Here is a 25,913-nt window from a genome sequence, read left to right as displayed (position 1 = left end):
TTTTTTTAAGCTGGTATTTTTATTAGAACTCTACATAAAGCACCTTTGCCTGCCTTAAACTTACAGTACTTCTCTGAACACTGCTTTTGTATAACACAGCACAAGATGCTTCAAACTACTCCGCATTTCTCGATTTGGACACTGCCACCTTAACAGCTTGCACAATGGCATCTTTGTCAATGCCAAACATCTTCAGGAGCTCAGCTGACTTCCCGCTTCGTGGTACATGAGATACAGCCAGGCGGTTGACTGTGATACCAGGCTCACCCACTACTGCAGCGCACACTGCTTCTCCAATGCCACCTATGAAAAAAAGTCAAAAAGGACACAGATCTGTATGCTTCAACAGGCAACATTGCTTTTAAATCAAAACCAGAAGATCAGAGATCACTTTTTTTTTTTTGTGTCTTTCTGTTTACAAGCTCAGTGCTGTTATTGCTCTCTTGGAGGGCAGACTGGTACCAAGAGGATCTAGACAGAAGAAATGGGGCTAGGATACCTGTCAGACAATCAGAGGAGGAAGTTCAATAGCCTGCTCTAACACATTTTCTCTTGAGCCCATGGTCAAGTAAATAAAATTTTAAAGACATTTAGAAGTTTAAATATGATCAGATCTACACAAGTTAAATCCCCACTTCATATGCTTATGAGAAACATCAGTCACAATATCTATCCAAGTCCTCCAGTTATGAAACAAAACCAATTATGTATTTTAAAGATGTTCCAAGGACAACCAGCCTAACATTTCTGAAGTACTTACCAATTGGCAGTAAGAAATATACCTCTAATGGGCATAGGGTCAGGAATCCCTCACCACTTCAGCATCAGCCGACTGAGGGCCAGGTTTAAGATGTACTTAGACTGGGGAGCATTTACAAATATACCTGATGTGCTGAAAGTCTTCATTCCCACCAAGCTCAACCACATTTACGTGCTTCATCTTTCCATAATGCCTGTACATGCCACTAGACAGCTGAGTTGTGTAATAAATACTCACAACCTTTGCCTAGAGCTCAGTTCAGACTGAACCACTGTCAGTCAAAACGACAAAGGGTGCAATAGGGAACTGCGTGACAGCAGGAGAGATGTTGGAAGCGGGAATACTAGCGAAGAAGAAAGCACGGGGCTGCTGTCAACAGCATGTGCTCCAAAACCTGGCAGGAGAGACATCCTGGGGCTGCGTTACGGTTAAGGTGTATCCAGGAACATGCAGGGCTTGTCCCAGCTATGGGCACGCTGTGCTTTAACCAAACTTAGCTTCCAACCAGATACACCCATGGCTGCTGAGATCAGCGTGATGTGGGCTTGCAATGCATTCAGGCTTGTGATGCGTGTACACCTGACCTTCCTTGATTGCATCATATATAGAAAACTGTGCCAGTGTAAATCACAGGTTCATCACCTCAGTGGGATTTTGCCATTTTGCAAATCTGCAGTAAAATATTCATTAAGAGTTGAAAGATAAGCTAGAATTGATGAGGCTCAGTAACACAATTACCCTCTATGATCTGAAACAGAAGTATGGCATAATTAGTGCTTATGGAAATACCAGCTCACTTCACAGACCTGCCAAGAGAGGCACTCACCTTGAAGTAGGATAACCTTCTCCTAATATCTATTAGTAAATATCTTCAGTATCTACTAATGTTCTTTTTTCCCCCCTAATTTCTTTAGCTCCCCCAAGAGGGGGAAGCCTGACGTGCTGTTCACAACAGCTGTTCTCTATCTGCGTGCAGGCTCACCCTCAGAGGACGTGTGCACAGGCAGACCCCTGAAAACCTGTGCACAAAGTCATGTCAGAGAGCAAGAGGCAGCAGAGCAGCTGAACAGATGATCAGCTCCCAAGCAGATGATCAACTCTTAAACCAAGGTCCTGCAGAATCCTCACAGAGATCATCAGAAGTAGAAAAGAACTGTTTTACTCATGCAAATAAGAACCCAGTGCAGAAGCTGAGGGAGTCTTATAGAGACTACTCTGCTTCTCCCAAGTAGCTTTTTATCTGAAGGTTATTTGGGAATCATCTCCTTGCATGCATACGTGCAGTTTGTGCTCTCATGTTAAGAATGCTACCATATGCCAGTGACAGATTCTGAACTAGCCTGCAGGCGGTTTGCAATGCAGGAACAAAACAACTCCAGCAAGGATGCACAATGCTGTGATTCTTCACAGGCTCTGATCTGTTCTTTTACAGTGGTGGAGGAGCAAGAAAGAAATTTCTCCCGTGACAGCTGAAATTGACTAAACCATCTGATTTCAAAAAAAAAAAACCAAACAGTTTAAATCAAGCTATTGGACAAAGAGAAAGCTTAAGAAATGTGCATAGCAAAGGTCTCTCTCTTACAGTTTAACATCCTGCAGAACAGCTGCTGTAAAAGTTATTCTGAGGCTGTTCTGTGCAGTCACTGCACCGCAGCACGAATTTACACTCTCACTGGGAACAAAGGAATCAAGACTTCACTTGCATCATGTGTACAGAAGGACACACAAAGCTAAGTAAACCATAAACGCAATTCTGATTAACCCATTACCTTAGGAAGCGTTCAGCCCTGTCACCATACAGCAATGAGAAAAGGCTAAAACCTCTCTTGTTTTAACTGAATGAACCACAGCAGCGGGCCTCATACTTCTCTCTTTCATCAGGAGAGACTGTGAACTTCAAACCCCCCAGGGCCTGCAGTGTGCACTGTGACCTCCAGGACCCAGCTCACCTTCATGGTAATGGTCCTCAACAGTGATGATTCTGCCTTTGGTCGCTCTTGCATTTTCAAGTATTGTCTTCTTATCCAGGGGCTTTATAGTGAAGGGGTCAATCACACGGATGAAGATTTTTTCTGCAATAATACAATTAAGTTATTTGCAACTTGTCCTTGGACTATGTAAGACAACAAAAGCAGCACAGGCAGCCCCTGCAATCTTCTAGAGCTATTCTGAAAGCTCCCTACACTAACTCCCAGGTATTTGTACTAATGGCTTACCTGACAGAACCTAACCAACCCTCATCTTTCTATGTATTCTTTCTTGATGCTCCTTGTGAGATAGCAACATCCAACTATTCCACAGATCAAACAGAGACAGAAAGGCCTTGGATAAGCAACTCAAGGTCAATATGAGTGCCTGTTAGCAAAGCAGTAACTGAACTGGCCTTCCCAAATGTAAGAGCAGGATCCATCCACCACAAAATCCTTCTTATTCAGACTGTCGCATTTTTTTTCCTCCAGACCTTTATTTTACCTTTAATTTTACTGTCAAGCCAGGCACAACTTCTTCCTGCTTCTTCAATCTGTAAGCATTCTGAATTCTCCCTTGCAGGCTGCCCACCTCACAGGTATACTTGTTTGAGCTGCCCCAGCCCTGATTACAGCGCCTTTAGAATTAGCATAAAAATCAGCATCGGTCCTGCTCTGACAGGCAGGCCAGATTACTCACTGAAGTTGCACACACAACAGCAATCACTAAATTGACTCTTACTAACCTAAGGAAGTCTGAGGCCTGGCCAGCTGTTCAGCAGCCACTCCAAGAAGCTACTTCAACATCCAGGAACTGATGTAGCACACAGAAACCCTCTGCTACACTACAGTAACAGTTTTGTGACTGAAGGCTCTTTTGTAGCCACTGTATTTTAGGCATTAGATGCTGCCTCTACAGTAAGGGAGTATCTCTCCATTGTCAGAGATTTCATGGTCAGCAGTGCATTGCAAAGCACGGAAAATGCAGCAAAATAACAGTTCTAAAAATAAAACTTTCGAAGTGTCCTAAGCCTGGTGGTTCAAGGACATGACGATACCTGTACAAATACAAAGCTACCCCTAAGCCAAAGGCAGCATTAACTGTATTATCTCTTACTATTTGTAATCTCTTCCTGGGCATAGGCCACTGACTCACAGGTGGATTTTCATGGTTTCTTTCTCTTCTTATTTCACTTAAGGATTTTTATTTTCTTTGTCAGATAATGTCAGTGTATTTGAGCACTATCACAGGATCTTCACCTCCCACTCTAGCTAAATGTTGATACGTTCATTCAAAAAATCAAGTTAGCAGTGAACCGTATCTACACGTGTGTGCTGTGTATTGACAGCACTGTGTGAGAGCGCACACTGTTGCTGTGGCTCAGATGGCAAGCTGCATGTTAACTGGCCCCAGTCTGCTTGCATTCGATCATGTTGGTGCACTAGCACACCCAACAGAGACCACTCCTGCTTCTTATACACTTCTCCAAGATTCTGCCTATGAGTGCATTCAGACAGGATAGCAATTTTAAGGAGACCTTTGATCTGACCAGTCCAGCAGCTTTCATAGCTACTAATGCTGCTAAGCTAACTAAAACCTACTCCATTAGGCAAGATTGGCATATATATACACACCACGTTGCACTTTATCAGCTAGCTGGTGACCAGCTGTCTGTAACATTTTGATAGTTGATATTTAACCAGTACAAAGGGTGAGCAGTTAGGTTGAACAGTATTGATTTCTTTGCTGTAGTAAATGATAAAGGAAAAAAAAGATCACCTTTTCTCAGCTGCTCTGCTGCAGACAGAGCCTCATGCAACGTGACTCCTGCTCCTATCACAGTCACTTGGTCATCCTTACTCTTCAGGACCACCTACAAGAAAATGTTTCCATGCATTTTTCATAAGTCTTGTTGTTTTTACCATTTCTGGAAATTTTATTAAGAGATCAAATCTTTGGCTTTAGAATGCTTTAGAGGGAAAGAGGCTTTTACAGAAAAGAACTTGGCATATTTTTTCTCATTTTCTGATTCCCTAGACAATATTTACCTTTGCCTGTCCAATATGGAAGTCCTCATTGTTGTTGTAAATGACAGGATTTTCAGGACGACTAGTTCTTATGAAACAAATGCCCTGTTTCCAAAGAAAGCATGACTTATAAAAATAGAAAGGCACTGACATTCTGAATGAAAAAAAAAATGCAGCAAAATGACTTTTTCTATTTGTCTGTTCTTCACCCTTCAGTTTTCCCTCACCTCTTCTTAGAACATGCCAGTAACTTACTGTCTTCTTTCTGATTCAAAGATCTTAATTTATTTTCTGTTCTCTTGTGGAAATGGGGAATCCTACTTGAGTTAATTAGAATCTGAGATCTTTTCCATACACGTGCATATTTTACTTTAGCAGCTTTAAAGCAAAGGAAGAAATGCTCATCTGAAAGCAAGGAAATATCCTTTCCATTAGTTAATGTTCAGATGTCCTTCCAAAAGGAAGTAACAAACTACTACTCAAATCTAATCTCTCCCTCATATTGCTTTACAATCCTTTAACTTTTTTTCCACTCATCTTTTTTTCCCACAGCCCACTCAGCACATTTGTTACATATCACATTTCCACACTTCTCCCCTTAAAAGCTGTACCAGCATGACTGAAATTTTTCAGATTCCTTGCTCAAGGTAAATTGCTATGTAAGCCAAGAGAAGTACCAATCAAGGAGATCTGACCCGGTGCTACCAATGATGTTTGAGCATTACTATGACAAATTAGATGAATTAAATAAGAGAAATCAGACACCCAACCATGGCCATAGAGGAACTGTTAGTCCTAGTCCTCTTCAGCCATCTCCCAGTTTAACTACAATCCATCGTTATCAAAGGAGAAAAAGATGACCAGTGAGATTGTCAACTAGTGTCAGTACCACTTTTCAACAGCTCCAAAAATGTTGAGTGTGAGATATCAGTAGAGGACCTGACTCCTGAGCTTTCATGTATAGGCACTTGATGATCAAATCCCCAAGACAAATTTATCTTTCCATATCCAGCTTCAGTTTTGATGCCAGCGATATCTTTCTAAGAGTGTACAATTTCTAAGTTTGCTAAAGACCAACATGAGTTAATGCTTGCCCTTATTTCTGAGCCAACTTAGACCCAAGCTGCAATCACTGTGTAATCATTTACATCTCTCCAGATATGGCCCACAGCATTCCACACTGTTCATTCAGAACTAGCCTGAGCAGAATGTTTGCAGCTTTCCATAAAAAGAAAACATCCCACTGCCACGCTGGAGCCTTTGAAGCAATTTAAGTGGACAGAGAAATGAAAAAAAAGCCAGCAGCAACAAGAAAGTACAGATAAAATATTATTCTCTGGCTCAAATACTCTGATGCAAACCTTGGTGTTGGCAGCAATTTCCACTGCTTTTTCAGTGGCTACAGCATCACCAGGGTAAAAGACAGTAGCATTGGGAACAGCTCGGAACATGGACAGATCCTCCAGTCCCATCTGAGAGGGCCCATCCTCACCTAAAAACAATTAAACCAAGGTTACAGAAAGATAAGTGCAGTTTGACAATCACTCAATATGAGGTTCAGTGCAAACCAGAACTATACGTATGTATATGTAAAAATAAAATCAGGCACACACAGGACATGCAAGTCTACCTGCTTGAGAAAAGAATCATCTTCTCCTTAAACCTGGAACCGTCTAAACAGTAAATAAAGATAGAAATACTAAAAAGAAAGAGAACTCGGGTTATAAAGAAAAAATGGAAAATAAAGTGCAATTAATAAGTGCAAAATAAAACAACACAAAAGGCAGACAACCAAAATAAGAAGGATACAGATATAGAAAGAGGGTCACAGGATATCTAAGTATCTTCAGATTTACACGTACCGAAGCCTTACAAGCAAAATTTGCAATTGTCGGTGATGTTACTCTAGATTTCATCTGCTGGAAACGTGAAAGGAGAACTGCATGTGTTCCATCAGAAAGGGAGAGTCCACTTGCTACAACTACACTCAAATTCTTAGGCTTACTTCAAGATTAAATGAAGGGTATGTATATTTTAATACTTCAGAAAGTCTTTTGGAAGAGCAATGAGGAGGTGCCTGTGTTGTTGAACTATTCAAGCATCTTATGGCTTGAATTGCAGATCTATGACAAGGACTGTTAGCCAGAGCATGCTGGATGCCATCAGTTACCTTAAAGAAACAACCACCACAACCCCCTCCCAAGGGCCTTATGTAAGGGTGCTTTGGGAATGGCACTGTTCCAAAGTAACCATGCAGAGTTCTGAATCCAGTCATGTCACAGCCTGCAAAGCAGAAGCAGGGCAAAAAGCCTTCCCACATGCGCCCACTACCTGTTGTTACTCAAGAAGGACGAGTTCATGAGGAAAGAGGAGAGAATTTTAACAAGAGCAGCACAAAACTCTGAAGAGCTTCAAAGATGTTAAGGAAATCAGTCACTGAACTCTGACACTATATAATACTAATAAAGTATGCATGAACCAGAAAAAAAGTCTCATCGTTCAGTCACAAAAAAAGTGTCTCTGACATCACAGTCCCTAAATCTGAATGCACTCTGACCAAAGTTTTTTTTCTTTACTGATATGGATTCAAATGCATACATAGAAAAAAAGCGAAATTACGAAGAACTAAATGAACAGGTACCTGAATCAGAACCTTACCCAAAGTAAGTAGAATATTCCACTCATGCTTGTCTGTTCCACTTTTGCTATTACAATGCCAATAATAATAGCATCCACAGTTCATACCAGTAATTCACAAACTAGCACTAAGTTGAGTTCTGCCCCACGTGCATCTTGACAAAAATCCCAATTTAATAATTTTGAGAGTAATGCAGCTCAAAAAAGAATAAATTTTCAATTATATCCTCAAAACCTGTATTTACAGCTTAAGCAAAACCTGAGCACTTACTATAAACAGTATCAAACGACTAGAATGTAAAGCTGGCTGTCTAAATGAGTTTTTTTGTTAAGGTCGTTGTGGTAGTTCTCTCTCATGAATTTCATGGGTCCAAATTTCAAAGCAGCAAAAGCCCTAGAACTGCATACATGAAACTTCAATTTTCAGCACAGATCCAGTTAGGATCCTGAAATCCATGCAGGCCTGAAGTTATAATAGGAATTACACTTAACTCATACCCTTCCATTTAAAATTGAATTTTCTAACAGTTAAAAGATTTCTCTGTAGTATTGTTTTTTAGAATTCCGTTGCAACACTTTAGGTTTTTGGAAGCTGGAGTTGAGGCCAAAATCAGGTTTGAAACTCAAACAGCTTTATAAATTTAAGTGTGCACTTTCCAATCACAGCTCCCAGCAAAACATTTCAAACATTGAAAATTCAAAAGTTGGAAGTGTAGTTCTAGGAGACAAACCAGGTAACCCAAAGCAGTTTCATCTTCTTAAATGAAGGAAGACCAAAGCTAATTGGCTTGTGCACCAACTCCCTTTGCTGCTTAAAAGACTTAAACTGGATTGAACTTGACTGTGAAGAGGTGGGAGGACTGATTTTAAAAAGAAAAGAGGCTTGTAATAGAATCCCTCCCTTAATGACATATAGAAGCCATAATCTGATATACTCTACTTACAGCTTCCTCCACTAAAGCATACTCTACACCACTGCAAGTCAAGCTTGAAGTTCTGGATGAGACTACACACATTAATAGCATCTTTAAATCTGTATAGCTTTACCAGTATTACAGGGCAGGCTAACTAATTTGCTTCAAACAAAAACAATAAAACCACCCCTTGTGCAAGCCATACTGCTAGCCAAAACCATTAAATCAGCTGCAAAATGGATGTATGCAAAGAACACCACCCTCATTAGCTCTCTCCCGCTTTCTTTTTCTCCACAAATACCTTGTAATATTTCAAGCATGAATGTTTATTGGCATTTTCCTTCTTGGTTTGCAAGTCTGGTCTTATTTTCATGGGCAATCTTTACAGGTTTCATTTCAAAAAAAAAAAGAAAAAAAGAAAAAAGCCCTCCCTTCATCAAACCAAAAGCAAACCCTAACATGACCTAACATGCATTTAGCAGTTATGACGGGAAGGCAAAGACCAGAGAAGGTAACGCCAATTTCCTGAATTACATAACAGATTCACAGTTCCTGTTTTATTAGCATTTTAAGTTCTGTTTGGTTAGAATGTTTTTACTTTTTTTTTTTTAAATAAATACATTTGCTGCTCCAGTATTAAGAAATACCTAGATAGATTAAAGCAATTATTTAAAACTGGTGATGTTAAAAGGCAGAATAAAACAAAAATATTTATTTTTGTAAAGCGTTTTTGAGATCCGAGGGCAAGACTATCTGTGCAAAAACAAGTACCATTAGTTTCTCGTTTTAGGAACTGGGAATGAGGTGTAACCATGAGACTATTCCCATCACAGAGGAAGTCCACTGCGAAGACGGAAAGGAACCAAAGTTCCTCGCTTTCAGCCAACTCCTTTGTATCACTTTACACTTCAGGCTTGTAGGGAGAAGTCCTACTTTTACCAAGCCAAGCTGATAGAAGAGGAAAAAAAGACAAGCTGAGGCAGGCTTGAAATTTCTCATTCTTTCCAAATGCAGCATTGTGCTTGATATAAAATTACAAATATTACTACTTCCCAAAAATGGCTCTACTGCTAGCTTTATGAATGATGAATCTTTAAAAAAAGCTTTAGCACTCAGCTTTGACCACTAGACACATCATTAAACGAATGGGAAGCACTAGCAAGTAACTCCAGGCTGCTCTTACCGATAGAAACACCGCAGTGTGACCCACAGAGGTTGATGTTACTCTCAGAGATGGCAGCCATACGGATCTGGTCGAATGCCCGTGTGAAGAAGGTCGCAAAGGTGCTGGCAAAAGCAACAGTTCTGTCACGTGTGGCACAGCCAACTGCAATGCTCACCTGAAGAGAGGGAGATTGTACAGGAACAGTGAATTCCTCGTTTATCACAGTTTCCAAGAGATCATCCATGGGTCTTTAGCAAGAAGCCCTCAATGCACTTTAAAAAACTCTCTTCTGTTCTGCTCCTAATCACTGGCCTTTCCAAAAAGGAAAGAGAAGCAACTCTCTCTCAGCATCTATTCTGCAGCGTTTCTACTCCTTGACTTAGTTGCTACCCAGTATTGTTGATCCCTACTGGCAGCAGCTTCTTTTCTTCATCTGCAACAAGCAGCCATTCAGAGTTTTAAAACTTATCCATCCTCCTCCCTGTTCTCCTGGATCAAGGACTTACGCTTCCAGTCCAAAATACATGGTATTGACTACCTCCAGCAGATAAAAAAAATATCATTATTAAATGGGGAACGGATTCACCCATATCACTTAAACTGGTGTTTACTAGAAGGACCCTTCTTCAGCAGGATGGAAAGTAGAACCAGGTTATTAAGTCATTTATTTCTACAGTTACCCCATGCATTTATTTTACACATGTTCCTTCATGGCCAGATTTTTCTCAGCCTGATGTAAATACAAAATGCCTGACTCACACTCATGAAACTGCCCTAGCATAAAATCTGCAAGAGACAGTCCACGGGTTCCTGAGTTATAAATCATTAAAGACAGCAACCCATTTCTGCCTGAATTTATGTTTCTAATTTCATTTGCTTCAGAGAACCATATAGAGGCAACTGACAGTCCAACAGATAAATTATCAAATTTTAGTCCTTTCTGTACAAATGCCATGAGGCCAACTTTTATTAACTATTTCTCTGTCCTCACCTTCATACCCCAGTCTAGCATAGAGCTCACTGTCATGTTGTGTTGTGGTATTCCATTTCCTGTGAAGAAAAAAAAGCCTAAAAAGTCTCTTCAGAATTGACCCTCTGCAAATCACACTGCAGGAAATATTACTATCATTTACAAGTTGCTATCTCCATGCTCTCTGCTGAATTGCAGACAGTGTGACCACAAAAATAAGAAAGATAAAGGAAGACTTAGAACAGGCTGATTAGAAGCACTCCTTTTGTATTACCTTTGTAAGCTTCTGCCACAGCCTAGGTTTTCCATTAGCATTAAGTAAAATTTAGTATCCATGAACACACATGTGAAAAGACTGAAACCTCACTTTCTGAAGAGTCAGACTAAATGGTTCCAGATCCTGCTGTGTAATAGCAGTACTTCATGAAAACAAGAGACCAGTTACCATGTTCTGTTCAGCAATGTAGCATTCAATGTAGCGACTGGGATGATCTTTCTTGAAAAGCTCTGAGAAAGTAGAGTTCTTTGTGTCTCCATCCAAAGCAATCACTCGATCATTAGCATGGCCCAGTTTTGCAAGTGCAACACCATAAGCTTTGCGGGTAGCCCACTAGGAAAAGAAAAGTATAGCAGCACTGTTACACATTCCTGGTTTTAGAAGCTTTTGTTTACTCATTTTTCTCATCTTTCCTTGAATGTATGCACATAAAATTAAAAAAAACAAACAAACTATTTTTAAGTGTTAACAGTATTATAACTACATGTGAGAAGCGTGGCACGGGAGAGTAAACAAAAAAAGGAAAATAGTGAAGCATGAGGACACGTATCTGTGTTGAAACCAGCAACTCCCTACCCATCCAGGTAGAAATTTTTGAAAACCTTACCCGGATAGGTCTCTATCAACCAGGTCTACAAAATCAACAAACCAATATTTTTGCTCCCGCTTTCCAACCAGGGAGATTCAATGAGCCTTGCAGCGCTTCTTTAATTTTATTTACACATAAAATAGTTAGGATAACTGACAATGATCACAAATTTACAGAGTGATTTGAATCTTTCTATTTTAATATATCCTTTCAATACCTGGCAAGTAGAACATTTGTGTGTCACACCACAGAGGTAGGTATTTACCAGGATACCAAAAGCTGTATGGGAAGATTTGAATAGTAGAAATCATGGCAAAGGATACCATGGGAAACAAATCCTCTTGCCACCCACTAAACAGTCTTATGCTTCAGACGTCTGTCAAACTTTGAGAAAAGAAGGGAGTACCTTTTCTCCCACTTTGTAACTTGGTGGAGATGGCATCTTAATGTTTCTAATATTTACTACAGGTGCATCTTCTTCTGGGAGAGCAGGAGAAAGTTTTTTCTTGTTTTGGATTTTCTCATCTATTTCCAGAATTACTTGTTCAGCCATGTTTTTTGGAAGTGGCTTTCCATGCCAGCTTTCCTTATCTTCAACACCTGCACATTTTATTACAAATAAGAAAAATATTTAATCTTTTAGTAGCAGATTTTACCATGATAAAAGAGCAATGGACTACAACGCTCTAATATCATTTCCAAAGAAAGAATTTCCTTATTATTCCTACCGTAAGCAGTTACAATAGTATTCAACTGCATTAATAAAAACATGTTCAAACACATCAGAGTCAAATTCCAAACATTCCAGACTAGTGACCATTCAAGACAACAAACTTTCAGTGTCTTCTAGTGAAACTATTTTTTAAATTGGTACCTAAAATATCCAGTCCATAAACATAGCAAGAACAGTTCTACATCAATGTGAACAGTTAACATGAAATTGTAGCAGTTAGTACTATAAAAACTAAGTTTCAAACAACAATTAACCAAGCTGTCTAATTCAAACAAACCCTGCAGATTTACAGCTTTAATAGCTTCTGCTGACTCCTATGTTTGTGCACCTAGCACTAACAGCAAAATCACCTCTCTGGCTGATATGCTTTTCACTAAGTGACTAGGAATAACAAGTTTTGCTTGCTTGCTTAATGAAAAGGATGGAAGAGATTCACTCTTGTTATTAATAATTTTTAGCTGATCAGAAAGAGGAATCCACACTGTGCTGCTAAACCCTGTAGCTGAACAGAATCATGGTGATGTCTGACAGGTTGAACATGCATTGAGTCCATTTATTGTAGCTAGCATAGATCTCCTCACCTCCAAGAGCCAAAATCATTTTTTAAGCACTAATGCTGTTAAGAAGTATAAAGAGTTTGAAAGACTTTTTACACACTGTTGCTCAAATGCATAAACGTTTGTCCACTGGAATATCACATTTACTTAAGTCTCATACCACATGAAAACTATGAAAGGATCTCAGAGGACCCATGAACTCCAAAATGTAGAGCTGCTAACCTATGAAATAATTTCTTTGAAATGCTGTATCCTGTATCTGTCAAAATTACGCATCAGATCATACGAAATAACCTGCAGTATGATGAGATGTCTTATGTACCATGTCTCATGAAGTTTTATCAAAACTGCAAATGCAACATCCCTCGTTCTCTGTGCATTTTATACTGCCTGGCTGGTAACTAGCAGACTTGTTATCTGCAGCGGGGAGCATGGAGCTTCTGTGACCAAGTTACTCTCTTCTCTGTCTCACAGTAGTCGCTGCATACAAGTACAGCTGACAGCAGAGGAAATCCTACTCTGTAACTAGAGATCTATAAGAGCCCAATTAACACAGCTGGCTGATGTTAAGATCTCAGTCACATCTTTGCCTGATTCTAATGAAGGGCCAATCTAATGTCCTTTATTAAAAAAAAAAAGAAAAACCAATAGAATAGAATTATGATTTTTCAGAATGCATTGTAATATGACCAAGTGATAAAAGTGCTAGGATGATAACCATTTCAAATCTATGAGATGTTAGACTTCAATATATTTTTTTAAACAATCGCATCGTTATTGCAGTACTCTGTACATGTATTATACACAAAACAGTGGATGGTTTATTACCTGATATGCCTTTGCCTTTAAAAGTCTTTGCAATGATAGCTGTTGGCTGATGTTTGGCCTGCCCAAAGGCTTTGCAAAGTTCTTCCACACTGTGTCCATCAACAATGATAGCATGCCAGCTAAGAACACAAACAGATCAACTGTTTCTAAACGGTGTTAGCATATGACTCCCTCTGGTAGCTAGCAACAATAATGAATACTAACTTCATTCCAATGCAGTGTCTTTTTAAGAGACCCAAAATATGCCAGAAACATGAACTAGCATTCAGCTGCGACCATAAAATATCCTTTTTTTTTTTTTTTTTAAATAAGGCCAAATGACGCACTGGCAAAATCCATTAAGTTATCCTACACTTCTTCAAAAATAAAACCCATTTTTAAATACAAGAGCAAATTACACATCTAGCAATTAAAAAAAACTAACAATGAAAATTGATTAAAACCATTAAAATGCTTCATCATAATCTGCATGGTTGATATTTTATCTGACTTTTTTGTCATGGATTTTTGCATTTGTATAAAAATACACATTTCTAAACTACATGAAAGTCCATACAAAGAATTCTCTTGGGAAAAACATTTTTCATGCCATTTTTCTGATCTAGTTGCTAAGACAGTACCCGTGGTCACAGATAGTTATGTCTGTATTCAATGTCGTTAGAAATAGATCCTCTAACAAATTTATCTGAGTAAGCAATCCTTGTATTTTTCCTCTAAACAACAATTCTGACACTTCTAATGTTCCTGCTGCACAAATACAGACTACTAGTATCAGCAATCATGAAAGACCATCTTTCTTGGTGTTGGTTTCCTTTAGAGCTGAAAGTGCATTTAAAAAATTCTAAAAAAGGCAAATAAAACGTGGTTTCAAATGGAAGAGTATACTGAACTTCTTCCAATCACATACCCAAAGGCCTCACAACGTTTTTGGTAGATTTCAACATGATGCTGCAGAGGTGCAGGGTCACTTTGTCCAAGACGGTTAACATCAAATATAGCAACTAGATTATCAAGCTTGTAAAACCCAGCAAAGGCCATTGCCTCCCAAACAGAGCCTTCAGATAACTCTCCATCTCCAAGCAGACAATACACTCGATAGCTGGAAAAAGAAATTTAAGAAAAAAACAAACAAACATGGTTTGACATGTAAGCAGAACTAAACCAAAAGCAAAATCTCTCTTAACGATTCCTGGCAAGAGGTTTTTTGTTTATTCCAAATATTGGTCAATTGATTCACCTCAGATAACTTTATGTAACCTTAGACAAATCAAAGTACTTCTGAGCTGTTACACACAAGAAAATGTTTAAGATGAGAGATACTTTTTCAAACTTTTCTCTCTAAGAAAATTAGGTTTTAAGCCTCCTATTACAAGGCTTGAATGAACTGGCCCATTAAACACTGTCACTGTGACTCAGCAAGGCCACTGACAATGCATGAAAGGTAACCGCCTGCTTCCTCATTCCTAGTATATATTCCCTGGAAGGTCACCCAGTAATTTCATTTCAGGAAACTATAAATTGGGAATTAATTTAGCTACATATTAACACCTGTCACATAACCAAATTCAGGAAACAGAAAACCAAATGATACTATTTTGTAGACTGCTTGTGTACACACCGAAGCTTTTTATTTAGGCAAAACTCAGCAGGATTACTGCCTGATCTCCTCTACGGCATTCAGCCCTGAGTTTTTCTTCTGTTCTCACTCTCTTTCTGGATGACAAAGCTATTATTTATTAAAATTAAAATGGAATTGTATGTTAGGCTTCAAAGATATATTTTAAAAACCAAATAATCAAGATAGCTGTTAGTTTTTTTTTTTTTTTACTAGACATTTAGCTATTACAGACTTCTGATCCAAATCCCACCTTCCTTTAGCTAGATCTGAACTCTGTCCACACAAGCTTCTTCCCATTACTGCATGCAACACCGCCTTTTTCTTCCATCAAGTAACCACTGGTTAATTTTTTTCCCCACACGTAGCATCTGCTAAACTCAATTAAAATCAGCAAGTCATCTTTCACACAAATGATTTCAAGCTAGTGAAGTGTAGGGCACATTAACTGGGCAGCCTAGGTTTGAATGTGCTAGAACTGTCACATAAAATAAATCAACTACATCAGGCTACTTTCCTCCTCATACAGATTTGCCTTTAGACATCTACTTTTCTTATCCACAAAACAAATGGCAGAAGCAATCATTTTTGCCTCTATGGAGTCAAGTGGTTTTCAGGTAACGTTTTTAAGCCTTACTTTATGATTCAGTAATGCTATTATTGACCATAACAGTTCCTCATCCAGATTCATGTTGTCCATTATTTGTCATCTGACTTTGAACAGATGCATCCCCAGTTGATTTCTTCCCCCTAAGGGGAGGCATACGAGTCTCAAAATTGCTATCAGTTACTCTCCAGAAGTTAGAGGCCGCTCCAGCAGCTTACTGCCTTCTCTGTGCAGGAACATCACCTTGCTGTCAGGTTACAAAAGGAATGAGCATATTCTTGATAATCTCCAAATCTTTCCCAGTTTCACTAGCAATGGATTCATAATTATCAGGGTGATATTTTTATTATTTTAAACCTGAATTAAGTTAAGACTTCAGTTAAGACTTGGGAAAGGAGAAAAACAGAATAAAGGATTCCCCGTTCCCATTCCCCCCCAAAGTAAAAATATAAATTTCTTTTCACAAAACATTCCCACTGAATGCCTATAATGATGAAATAAGAAGATGGAATTACCTGGCTCTGTCAAAGAATTTGCCAGTGTATGCCATTCCACATGCAGCACCAAGACCCTGCCCAAGGGATCCAGTAGCCACATCAGTGAACGCTTGTCTCTGATAATAAAAAGACAATGATTATTTTACAGTCGAGAAACAGAAAAGCAGGAGATGGTTCAACATACACCAAAATTCAGCATCTGAGCCATGACAATATAGCGCAAGTCCCTCCATACCTCACCCTCTTCCCCTCTCCCAGCTATCCATGTACTTCAATGGTCAGTGTCACAGGCTAACTAGTTTCTCTGAGAGGGAGTGTTGCCTATAGCTCAGGGATTTCTAAACTGTGCCTGGGATGGCAACAGTTAAAAACTGATAATTTTGAATAAAAAAATTAATTGAAAGAATTGATTGGAAATGGAAAGTCAACCAAATTGGATATAAACCCTTAAAATACCTCAAAACTTCTTATAGAGCAAGAAGAGCCATATTTTATACAACCCTTTTTAAACAGAAGATATTGTCATACAGGACTGCAGAAGAAGTTTATTAGAATGCTAAAGGTTATTTTTGCACACTCGTTTGAACCCAGACCCTGATTCAATTGTGAAGCCACAAATATCATCATAAACCTGCATGGAAATCTTTATCTTTCCTGCACTGTAGCTGGCAACCAAGAGTTGCAGCAATATATATATATATATTTATTTATTTATTATTATTTATTTATTTTACAGAAAACACCATGTTGTATCAAAGGTTACAAGCACTCACTGGTACTGGGTGTCCTTCTAAGACAGAATCAATTTTCCTCAAGTTCAGTAAATCTGTTTCTTGTAGAAAGCCGGCCTCTGCCCAAACAGAATATAAAATTGGTGCTGCATGACCCTAGAGAGAAACACCAATTTTAAGCAAAACAAGCTTCACAATATCCTATAAACAAGATAAATGTCTACAAAGCAGAAAAAGGTCTATAATCAGCTTCTTGGGTCCACCAAAATGGGATCAAATTCTAAACCATTTTTACGATAGAACATACACTCTGATGCTTGCTACCATGTGCTCAGTGCCCATGCTTAAAGTAGCCCAGACATCTGACTGCAGTTAAGGTACAGAGAATGCTGCACTCAAGGGCCATTTAGGAAATACTCTAGAAAATTAACTTTGAAGAATAAGTAAGTCTCTCAGTCATGTGGGTCCAATTGCAAAAATCAGTTTTCATATCAAAATGAAACACCTTGATTGATTCAATTTGCTTAGGTAGCACTTTCAAGAACAGAGCGCTGGTCATTCAGTCAGTAAGCAGATGGCTGAGAAAGTGTTATTCCACTAAAACTTCCACAGTACCCGAGTGTGCAAGGCAAGATGCAGGGTGTGCCAATCAGCAAAATTTGAAGCTTTATACAATCAGATCCCTGTGGCTAGATCCATCTGGACAACTACAACGTAGCAGCCACGTTTCACCACAGAGCCATTAGGAGTCAGCAGAAGCATGCACAGCTTTGAAGCCATTTAGCAACTCTAGGCAGAAACCCTGCTTAATCTGAGGGGGTAAAACAGATATTAAGCTATCCTGTCTTACTATTTTAGCTCCTCAGCACTAGCTATGGGCTTCTCACCCAGTTACTTCATTTGGAAAGGCAGTCAGAAGTGGCAACAGTTATAACCAACACAACAGATAGACACCATCAGCTATGCAGTATTACTGCAAGCCACCATCTGAGGGGCTCTGACTGAGGAGAGAACTTCATCAGCTGCTCTGTACACCACTGGGAGCTTTCCTGAAGGCCCCTCAGCTGCCCTTAAGGCACACGACCAAAATGTCCCCGTGATGCACAAGGGCACAAAGCAAAAGTCAACAAGAAATACACAGGGGCAGTCAGGGTTGTGCTTTTATGTGTTCTCTGAACTAGAGTGGCTTCAGAAGTACTACTCACTTTAACACCATATTGGCAGAGCAGGAATGCAAGCGACTCACTAACCCACCATAGCTACTTCCTACAACACTCCCTGAAGAGCTGACAGTAATTAGTGCACGCTGTGACACGTGTGACAATTAGTGCACTAATAACGGTATGGCTGCATTTAACAAGTGGAGCACAAAAGCTAACTGTGACTTACCACTGAGAAAATTAGCTATGCCAAGATAAAGCAGACTTGAATTTCCCAATAGGTTTTATAGACAACATGATAGCATTTATTATTTAATATCAGAACAACTTAACATAGTGAAATTCAGGCAAACCAACACACAGTACAGAGATACTTCTTAATGATTTTTGAGTTATGCTACAACTTAACTCTATCAACTTTTATATTTCCGTAGTAAACACATTCCAAGCTCTCAAACATTTGCAATGCTTCTCAGTGGATGCAAGCATAAGTAAGTGCAAGTCATGGAAGACAGATCCATGTGATTTACAGACAGCTCTTTACTAGCAACCATATAGCATAACAGTTAGGATTTTACCTTTGAGAGAACAAAACGGTCGTTGCTGGCATTTCTGGGATCTTGCACTTTGTACTTCATGGTATGGAAAAACAGCACAGACATAATCTCTGCTGCACTGCAACATGATGTAGGGTGGCTACAAGTCAAGACAGACCCAAGATTACCACTTCTCGTTATTGTTTTCTTAGGATCACATCTTTAAAACACCGCTTTACCAGTCCTCTACCCCTCAGCATTAAAACATACAGCCTAAAGCATTTGTGATAACCCATCCCACCTACCATTACCCCAATGCCAATCAATTGCACTTTAAGACGAAGGAGCCTTGTTATCTAGTTAAAGTGGATGTTAAAGATAGACGCCAGTGACGGACCAAGGACGTCTTTTAGAGCTCTCCATTCTTCATGCCAGAAGACAGTACCCTAATCAGTGACCGGGGAGCATGGGAAGTAGCACACACCCCGTGCCCCAAATCATACCCTGCTGACTTGTCTAAGGCAGGAATTCACCCTGAAGCAGAGGTACTTTGGCCACTCGCTGAATGAAGGAATTAAACACGTGGCATCATGACGTGTTCAGGCCTCACTGCACAGGCGGGAACTGGTAACGTAAGATTAACTTGGTTTGAATGTTCTGGAACATTTAGAACTGTATAACAAAACTTTTTTTTTTTTAAATGATTCATTATTTCACTGTTAGAAGTGTTTGAACCAGAATTTTGACTTCTAGAGAAGGCACTAAGTAATACAGTTCTCACATTTCATCTATTGACAGTGAACACAGACATTTACTGTCTCCAGCTTGTTATTAAAAATAATAAACATCCAGATACACATTATAAAATACCAATTTGGTTAATCTTTGGCTAAAAGAAGGACCAACGTTTTCCAAATTTACATCTAGATAAGTTTGAAAATATCAAAATAATTGGTTCAACAACGATTTAGAAACAGCTGGACAGTCTCTCTTCTACTGAAGAATCTGGGACAATTTCTGCAACAGTTTTCAGCAGCAACACAAATGAATACTTCAACTGTAGCTTGCCTCTGAAATACACTGGCCCCCTTCAGAAGCAGATATGCCATACAGCAGCAAACAAATAAATATAAAATTATATGATGAGTTTTTTCCATGTGGCAAATACTGAGTTATTCCAACACAACGTATATATTTCATTTAAGTTTATCAGAAGGGCATACAAATATTTTTATTTAATCTACATTACTGTAAGTTAAATAATGATTGCTGTGATTCTTTTTGACCTTGAAGGGATGGTCCCTACTTGACCTATTCAGTATATCAGCCTTGGGTTTTCACTTACTTTGGACAGAACTCTAAAGCAACACAGAGAGTTGTTTTTTTGTTTGTTTTTTAATCTTTATTTAAAGTGAAAGTAGCATTTTTTTTTTCAGATTTTACTGGTGTAAACAGGATCATTCTAAAGTACAGGAAAGTAAGTGATGAACAGTAGGAGAGTTATGGCTCCAGAAACCAACACCAGCTTTGAGACCAAAACACTCTCACCCCACTTTCTCTTCTGCCAACATTTATTTTTCATCTTTAACGTGATACTCTTTAAAATATTAGACCCTTTTTGTAATACAGGACAATTTTACTATGAAAGAGTCACACTTCATTTTTCTTTACACATGTACATTTACCATGCATGTTAGGATTAGACAACACTTTCACTAGAGCTTTAATGACAATATTCTCTGCTGGTCATAATAAACCTTCCCTCCCAACATCCCCAACAGTGCTATAATAAGAGAATAAAAACATGCAAAACACTAGCAAAATATGAATTATGGTTAGTGTCCATCCCTTAGTAAGTACTCACACACAAGGAACCACAAGAATTAGCTTTAAACCATGGTTCAAACATATTAGTAAATATTTATGTATTTGAGTTAATCAATAAGCCTTACATGCTTGTTTAAAGCCTTCATTCCTTGAATTTTATTAACTTTATACTTAACCATACTTCTATGAACTCCTGGTCTTGGTAAAAAAAGTTTTAAACAACCTAAAATGGTAGCATGTGGAAAAAAAAAGTAGAAAATTTAATAAATGATCTGAAAATTAAAAAAAAAAATTGTTTAAACTAATAGTTAATTAAATGAATTCCTACTAACAGAAGTTACCTAAAATTTAATGACATAACAGAAACCATGAATTGCTCTAAAACCAGCTATGTAATTTTGCTAAATATAGCCATCCTAATTAGATCAACTGCTCCAATTTTAATTCATACTTTCCTAACAAATCCTGTTAAAAAAAATCCTTGTTAAGCCTAAAAAAGTGTATTTGTCATACTCATACTGGGGAAAAAAATACAGCAACTCATCACCACTATTCTCACACCATCTTTCACATGTATTCTCAACTAACCAACAACCTAGAACTTTGTGGCAATGGTCTGATGAATACATTTCTCTGCCCGATAGATTCTACCATGTAACTTCCTTAAATTTGAAATACAGCCCTTCTATAGGAAACCAAACCAAAAAAAAAAAAACACACTAGAACCCTGAAATTTTGGATCCACAGAAATAAAGAGTAAAATAATTACAGGATAGAACTTTTTTCACTTAACATCAATTTATATTACCTCCACATACACATGCCTAGTCATTTCATCTGAGGAGAACTGTAGTAGAATGTTAAAACGGAATATTGAGTAAATGACACAGATAAAATATGCAAGAAAATCTGCAACAAGTGATCAAACCACATGTTATGAAATTTAACTGCTTCTTAAGAAACTCTGGCAGCTTCCACTTTCAAGAATTTAGCTATCTAATTCTAGGAAGCAGACACTGTTTCAAAACTACAGAAGTTTATCATTAGCTACAAAAGGGACTCTACCAGTTTTGATCAAAATGTCCGCACTGCTTATCTAAAAGGGAAGCTCAGCCACACCCAAAAGCAAGTATGTTCAATCTTTACAATTAAATTAATCAAGTTTTTTCCCCACCTAAGGCATTTTAGGCACTTGTTTCCAGTTTACTGAATTTTTCCACTACAGCTAATAAGGGACTCATCATAGCTAAATTACATATTTGAGCATCTTAAGGACCAGATTCCCTAGTATCTTAGCCCTTGTTCAGATAAAGGCTATACTTTCTTTAATAAAACACAAGTAAAGACTGCAAGAACTGGCTTGTCTTACCAACCACTGAACCACTTTTCCTGCAACACAAGTCACAGTTTACAGAAATTACTTCCGTGACAGAAGTCAGCAGGTTCTCTTTCATTTGAAGTGTTTCTATTGCAAGTATTTCTGTCACTTTTACAAACTACACCTTTAACAAATACTAGCTTCCTTGAAAAAGTCAATGCAAGCATGACACGGCTTTTTTTTCCTTTTCTTTTTAAGAGTAAGCCTCTATTTAAACGTAACCTGCATTCAAACTTCTCTGTCTACATTCTTACACTATGCTAGCACTTTAAACAAAGCTCACTGTCTCATTCAGGTTTTTGGAAAACACATTCATAATGCTTAATTGCTTTAGAAATGTACGTCATTTGCCTAATGCTCCAACAGATTCTGAAGTTCTTTTCCTTTTAGGCATGATACAACACCATCTTGGTAAGCAAATCTTACATTTATTAATAAAACATATAACTTGACAACATTATCTTCCCTCCAGAGCCCATCTTTTGTAACTTGCTCATTATCAGGGTGTGTAATAATTTCAGACTCTACACAACTCTAAGTAGAGCTAGAATAAGCTGTAGTGATTAATGAAATGTCCCTGTGCAAGGGGTACTCAGTATTGTAGTACACAGGAATAAATAGCTCAAGCAAAGCTATTTTTACCATTTCTTCATCAGTACTGGGAAAATGACGCTAATACCAGATTTCTCAATTTTGTGAACCACAGAAGAAAAGCAAATGGTGTGGCAAGATCCTAATTCTTTATTTTCACATCAGACTACACGGAGATAATTTTACCTGTAGATAAGAGAACCAGTAACACACACATCTGTGGCCTGCGTACAATACGTAGTAGAACCGCAAGATTGAAGCCTCAACTGTACTAATCAGATGTATCACAATTTTTCTTACCAGTAATTTCACATAGGCTTGTATAATATCTGCTATACATTGGAGTTTTGAATCAAATCAAGAATCAAAGAGCAATTGTTGAGTGTCCTGCGCTTCTCTCTCCAGGCTGGACCAACCAAGTTTTTATTGCTTGGTAAAAACCCACTCCTACGGCTGGCTGAGAGGCTCCTCGTGCCCCAACACCCTATTTTACACAGAGAACCAAAGCAGTATTGTCACTTGCTGCATGGAAAAGGAATAAGTAAAGTTCAGTTTCTGTATGCTTTGAGAAAGAGCCACGTGAGGCAGCCCATGCCGGACACAGAGCGGTAAGTGTAAGGCAATTCAAAGAGAAAGCTTGAAAATGTTTCCCAGGCCACCTTTCTCCACAGAAACCTCAGCGTCCAAAGGATTCCTTCAGCTATACGAAAAAAAAGGAAAAAAAAAAACCACACACTACAGCCAGTTTCAAAGACATCTAAACGGAGGAAATTGCCACAAGCTGGGATATAAAAGGCCCGCATTCTACGTGGAACCACTCAAATGCATTATTCAAGCAGAAAAAATGGATTTAATTTTACATGAGTCAAAGTGGATTGTCTGCAGAGATTTTTTTTCCATAGGTAAAGCACGATCAAAGGAAGGATAACCCTGGAATCTGCACACATCAGAGACTCGGCTAAATCCTGTCCAGAGGCCTGAATAAACCGCCCGTTGGAGACCGCGGGCATTTCACAGATAATCCCACTCGGGCTCACTTGAAATTCTGTGGAGAATTACTTCCAACTGACGGGCACGAAATGAAAAAGAAACTGTTTGCGCCTGGGGCAGGAATTCTTTGGTGCTCAGTCCTGCACCGGCTCGGCACGGCCACAGCGCCGCCGCCCGGGGCGGGGCCGGGCCGGGGCCGCTCCGCGCCTCGCCCGCCGCCGCCATTTCCTGACGGAGCATCCCGCGGAGCCCCCGCCGGCACGGCCACGCGGGCTGCGGGACACACGGGACATCTGGCCGCGGCTGCGCTGTGTAGAGGCTGCCCGTCCCCGCTGCGGGGTGCTCCGTCTCCCTCCGCTCAGTGTTGTGCAGAAAACAGAGCGAGAAAGGAAGAGCCCCCAGCAGCCCCCCCTCAGCAGCCCCTCTCGGGGCTCAGCCCACCCGCCCCACTCACCCCGAACCGGCCGCGGTCGTGGCCTTGATGGAGCTGATGCGGAGCCGGTTGGCCGTGTCCTTCAGGGCCTGCAGCGTCTGCTGGTCGGGCTTGTGGTAGTCCTCCATGGGGGCCAAGCAGCAATCGGCGGCAGCAGCGGGGGTCGTGTGGCGGCAGCACCCAGGGCCGGGAGGGGCGGCGGCGCTCGGTGAGGACCGCGAGCAGCGCGCCTCGGAAGGGAGGGCGGAGAGAAAGAGCAGGCGAGGGAGGGACGGACGGAGGGCAGGAGGGAGCGAGGGAGGCTCGGCCCCCACCGGAGAGGCGGGCCCGGTCCGGCCTCGGAGCCCGCCGGCTCCCCCTGCCGATAGGAGGCGGCTCCAGGGGCAGCGCGCAGGTGCCCCGGGCGCCATTTCGCTGCCCCGCCTGAGGTGCGGCCGGAGCCCCGCGGCCTCTCACAGCCGCTCGGAGCAGAAGGGGGTCTCCAACTCACACTCTTCCATCGTTCAAACCCCGTCAGGTGAAGCTATTTCTGTGGGTTTCCACCTCGAGCCTGTCCTTGCCGGTTAAAGAATGTCACTGCATCACGTGTAGTCGTTTGCAGCTGTGGCGGAATTGCTGTGTGCCCTTTGCTTTCGAGAAAGAATCAACATTTCAGTCACGCACGTTCAAAAAGCAGAGCTCTCCTAGCTCTCCTCATTTAACAAGTACAGAGAGTTTAGCTTAACAGACTGACTTCATCAGTCCTCAATCGGAAAATACATCTTCTTTAGCAATTCTGAACAGTAGGATGTTAAAGTCATTAAAGCTACAAACTTAACTAGGCACACTAAAAATGTAATGTTTGTTCTGGAAAACTCCAGTAGTACTCGAAGTCACAATCTTAAAAAATATATATATATATAAATTAAACCCACAGAAAACACAAATAATCAAAACCTTCATGTCTTGCTCATGATGGCTGGTATTAGTGCACTGCGCTCTCCATGCATTTCAGTGTTGTGTCCACTCATAGCTTGTCTTGGAAGCTTTATTACATTGTTTAAAAAAAGTGATATATTTTTTAAATATAAACAGTTACTCATAGTGAATATTAGTGCTACTGTTATCTCCCTTCTGAAGGCATTACTTATGTGTACCATTTAAGAAAACTGAACCTTCATCTTCAGCTCTCTGAAGAATCTGGGTTTCAGCAATAAGGGAAACCACCTGTAATTTATAAAGTAGCCATGCTCACTTGGCAAATCCCAGCTAATAAGTAACATGTGAAACTCTTACCACGGTAAGGTTACACTTTCTTCCACAAACTATTCCGTTTATTGTTACAAATAAAAGCAGGCTGGACTCTGCTAGCTTAACTGTTTTCTTAACCTATTCTATCAGTTGTCTTTTCGAAAATATTTTTAGTTAAAAAAAATACTCAGAAGAAATACTAAACTAGAAATCGGCTATGTGCCAGGAAGAAGGAAAAAAATGGAGTCAAACAACCAAACCCGACAGTAGCAAAGTGCAGAGTTCATTTTAGAGAGCACTGTGTAAAGGCTGTTTGCTGCAACTGCCATTTTCTGTGCTCCAATCTATATTCTACTTTAAAATAATTAGATAAGTCACCTACTTTATTTTCTTCTTGCAAAAGCAGTTACTCAAATCTTTTCATTTTAGTATGACGCTTATAAGTGTTATGGACAATAAAACTGGGATGTTGAAGTGCCTGATGAGAATCACATAGACATTAATTTACGTTTAGGAACTCTAAAAACATGGTCTACATTGTCAAGAGCTTCCCAGAGCAGAGCAATGGCCCATTAGAGCAAAGTGCCAAAAACTTAATTTGTTAATTCAATTCAAGGATCACTGTGCAGATCTGCTAGTGTCTCAAGTTACAGAAAAACATGTCATTTATCCTGTAACATGCTATGTCTGAACTGCAACCTGGAAGTGAAGCAATACTTGATAGCTAATCTCTGTTGCATAGGAAATCCTAACTGAGGAGGCACAGAAAAAGGACTGACTGTTGATTGCATCCACCATATATGGCATTCTTAACAGCAATTTCACACACAAACACACACACCCAATAGTTCTGCTGAAATCTGCTTTGGTTCAACAGTAGGCTTTTTTGTTTC

At 39.6% G+C, this 25,913-nt stretch overlaps 1 protein-coding gene across 3 annotated transcripts; it reads right to left on the bottom strand.

Annotated features, from left to right (window-relative positions):
- TKT (transketolase) lies at positions 1-24,084 on the bottom strand. Of its 3 annotated transcripts, XM_048047489.2 has the most exons (14): positions 23,812-24,080; positions 18,614-18,731; positions 16,918-17,031; positions 16,163-16,260; positions 14,333-14,524; positions 13,426-13,544; positions 11,714-11,907; positions 10,887-11,051; positions 9,490-9,646; positions 6,117-6,247; positions 4,777-4,860; positions 4,508-4,601; positions 2,710-2,832; positions 1-303 (listed from the first exon to the last, which is right to left on the bottom strand). In XM_048047489.2, the coding sequence occupies exons 1-14, from the start codon at positions 23,916-23,918 to the stop codon at positions 116-118; spliced, it is 1,884 nt and encodes a 627-aa protein (XP_047903446.1). In that variant the 5' UTR covers positions 23,919-24,080; the 3' UTR covers positions 1-115. The 3 variants fall into 3 exon arrangements, with proteins under 3 accessions (XP_047903446.1, XP_047903447.1, XP_066859296.1); XM_048047490.2 differs by lacking the exon at positions 4,777-4,860 and having other exon boundaries at positions 23,812-24,084; XM_067003195.1 differs by lacking the exon at positions 16,918-17,031 and having other exon boundaries at positions 23,812-24,081.
- Between the last annotated feature and the right edge of the window lie 1,829 nt (positions 24,085-25,913).

Source organism: Anser cygnoides, chromosome 10 (genome assembly GCF_040182565.1).
Source record: "Anser cygnoides isolate HZ-2024a breed goose chromosome 10, Taihu_goose_T2T_genome, whole genome shotgun sequence".
Taxonomy (NCBI): domain Eukaryota; kingdom Metazoa; phylum Chordata; class Aves; order Anseriformes; family Anatidae; genus Anser; species Anser cygnoides.
The sequence above is the reverse complement of the archived record's forward strand: the minus strand, read 5'-3'. Positions and strand labels throughout refer to the sequence as shown.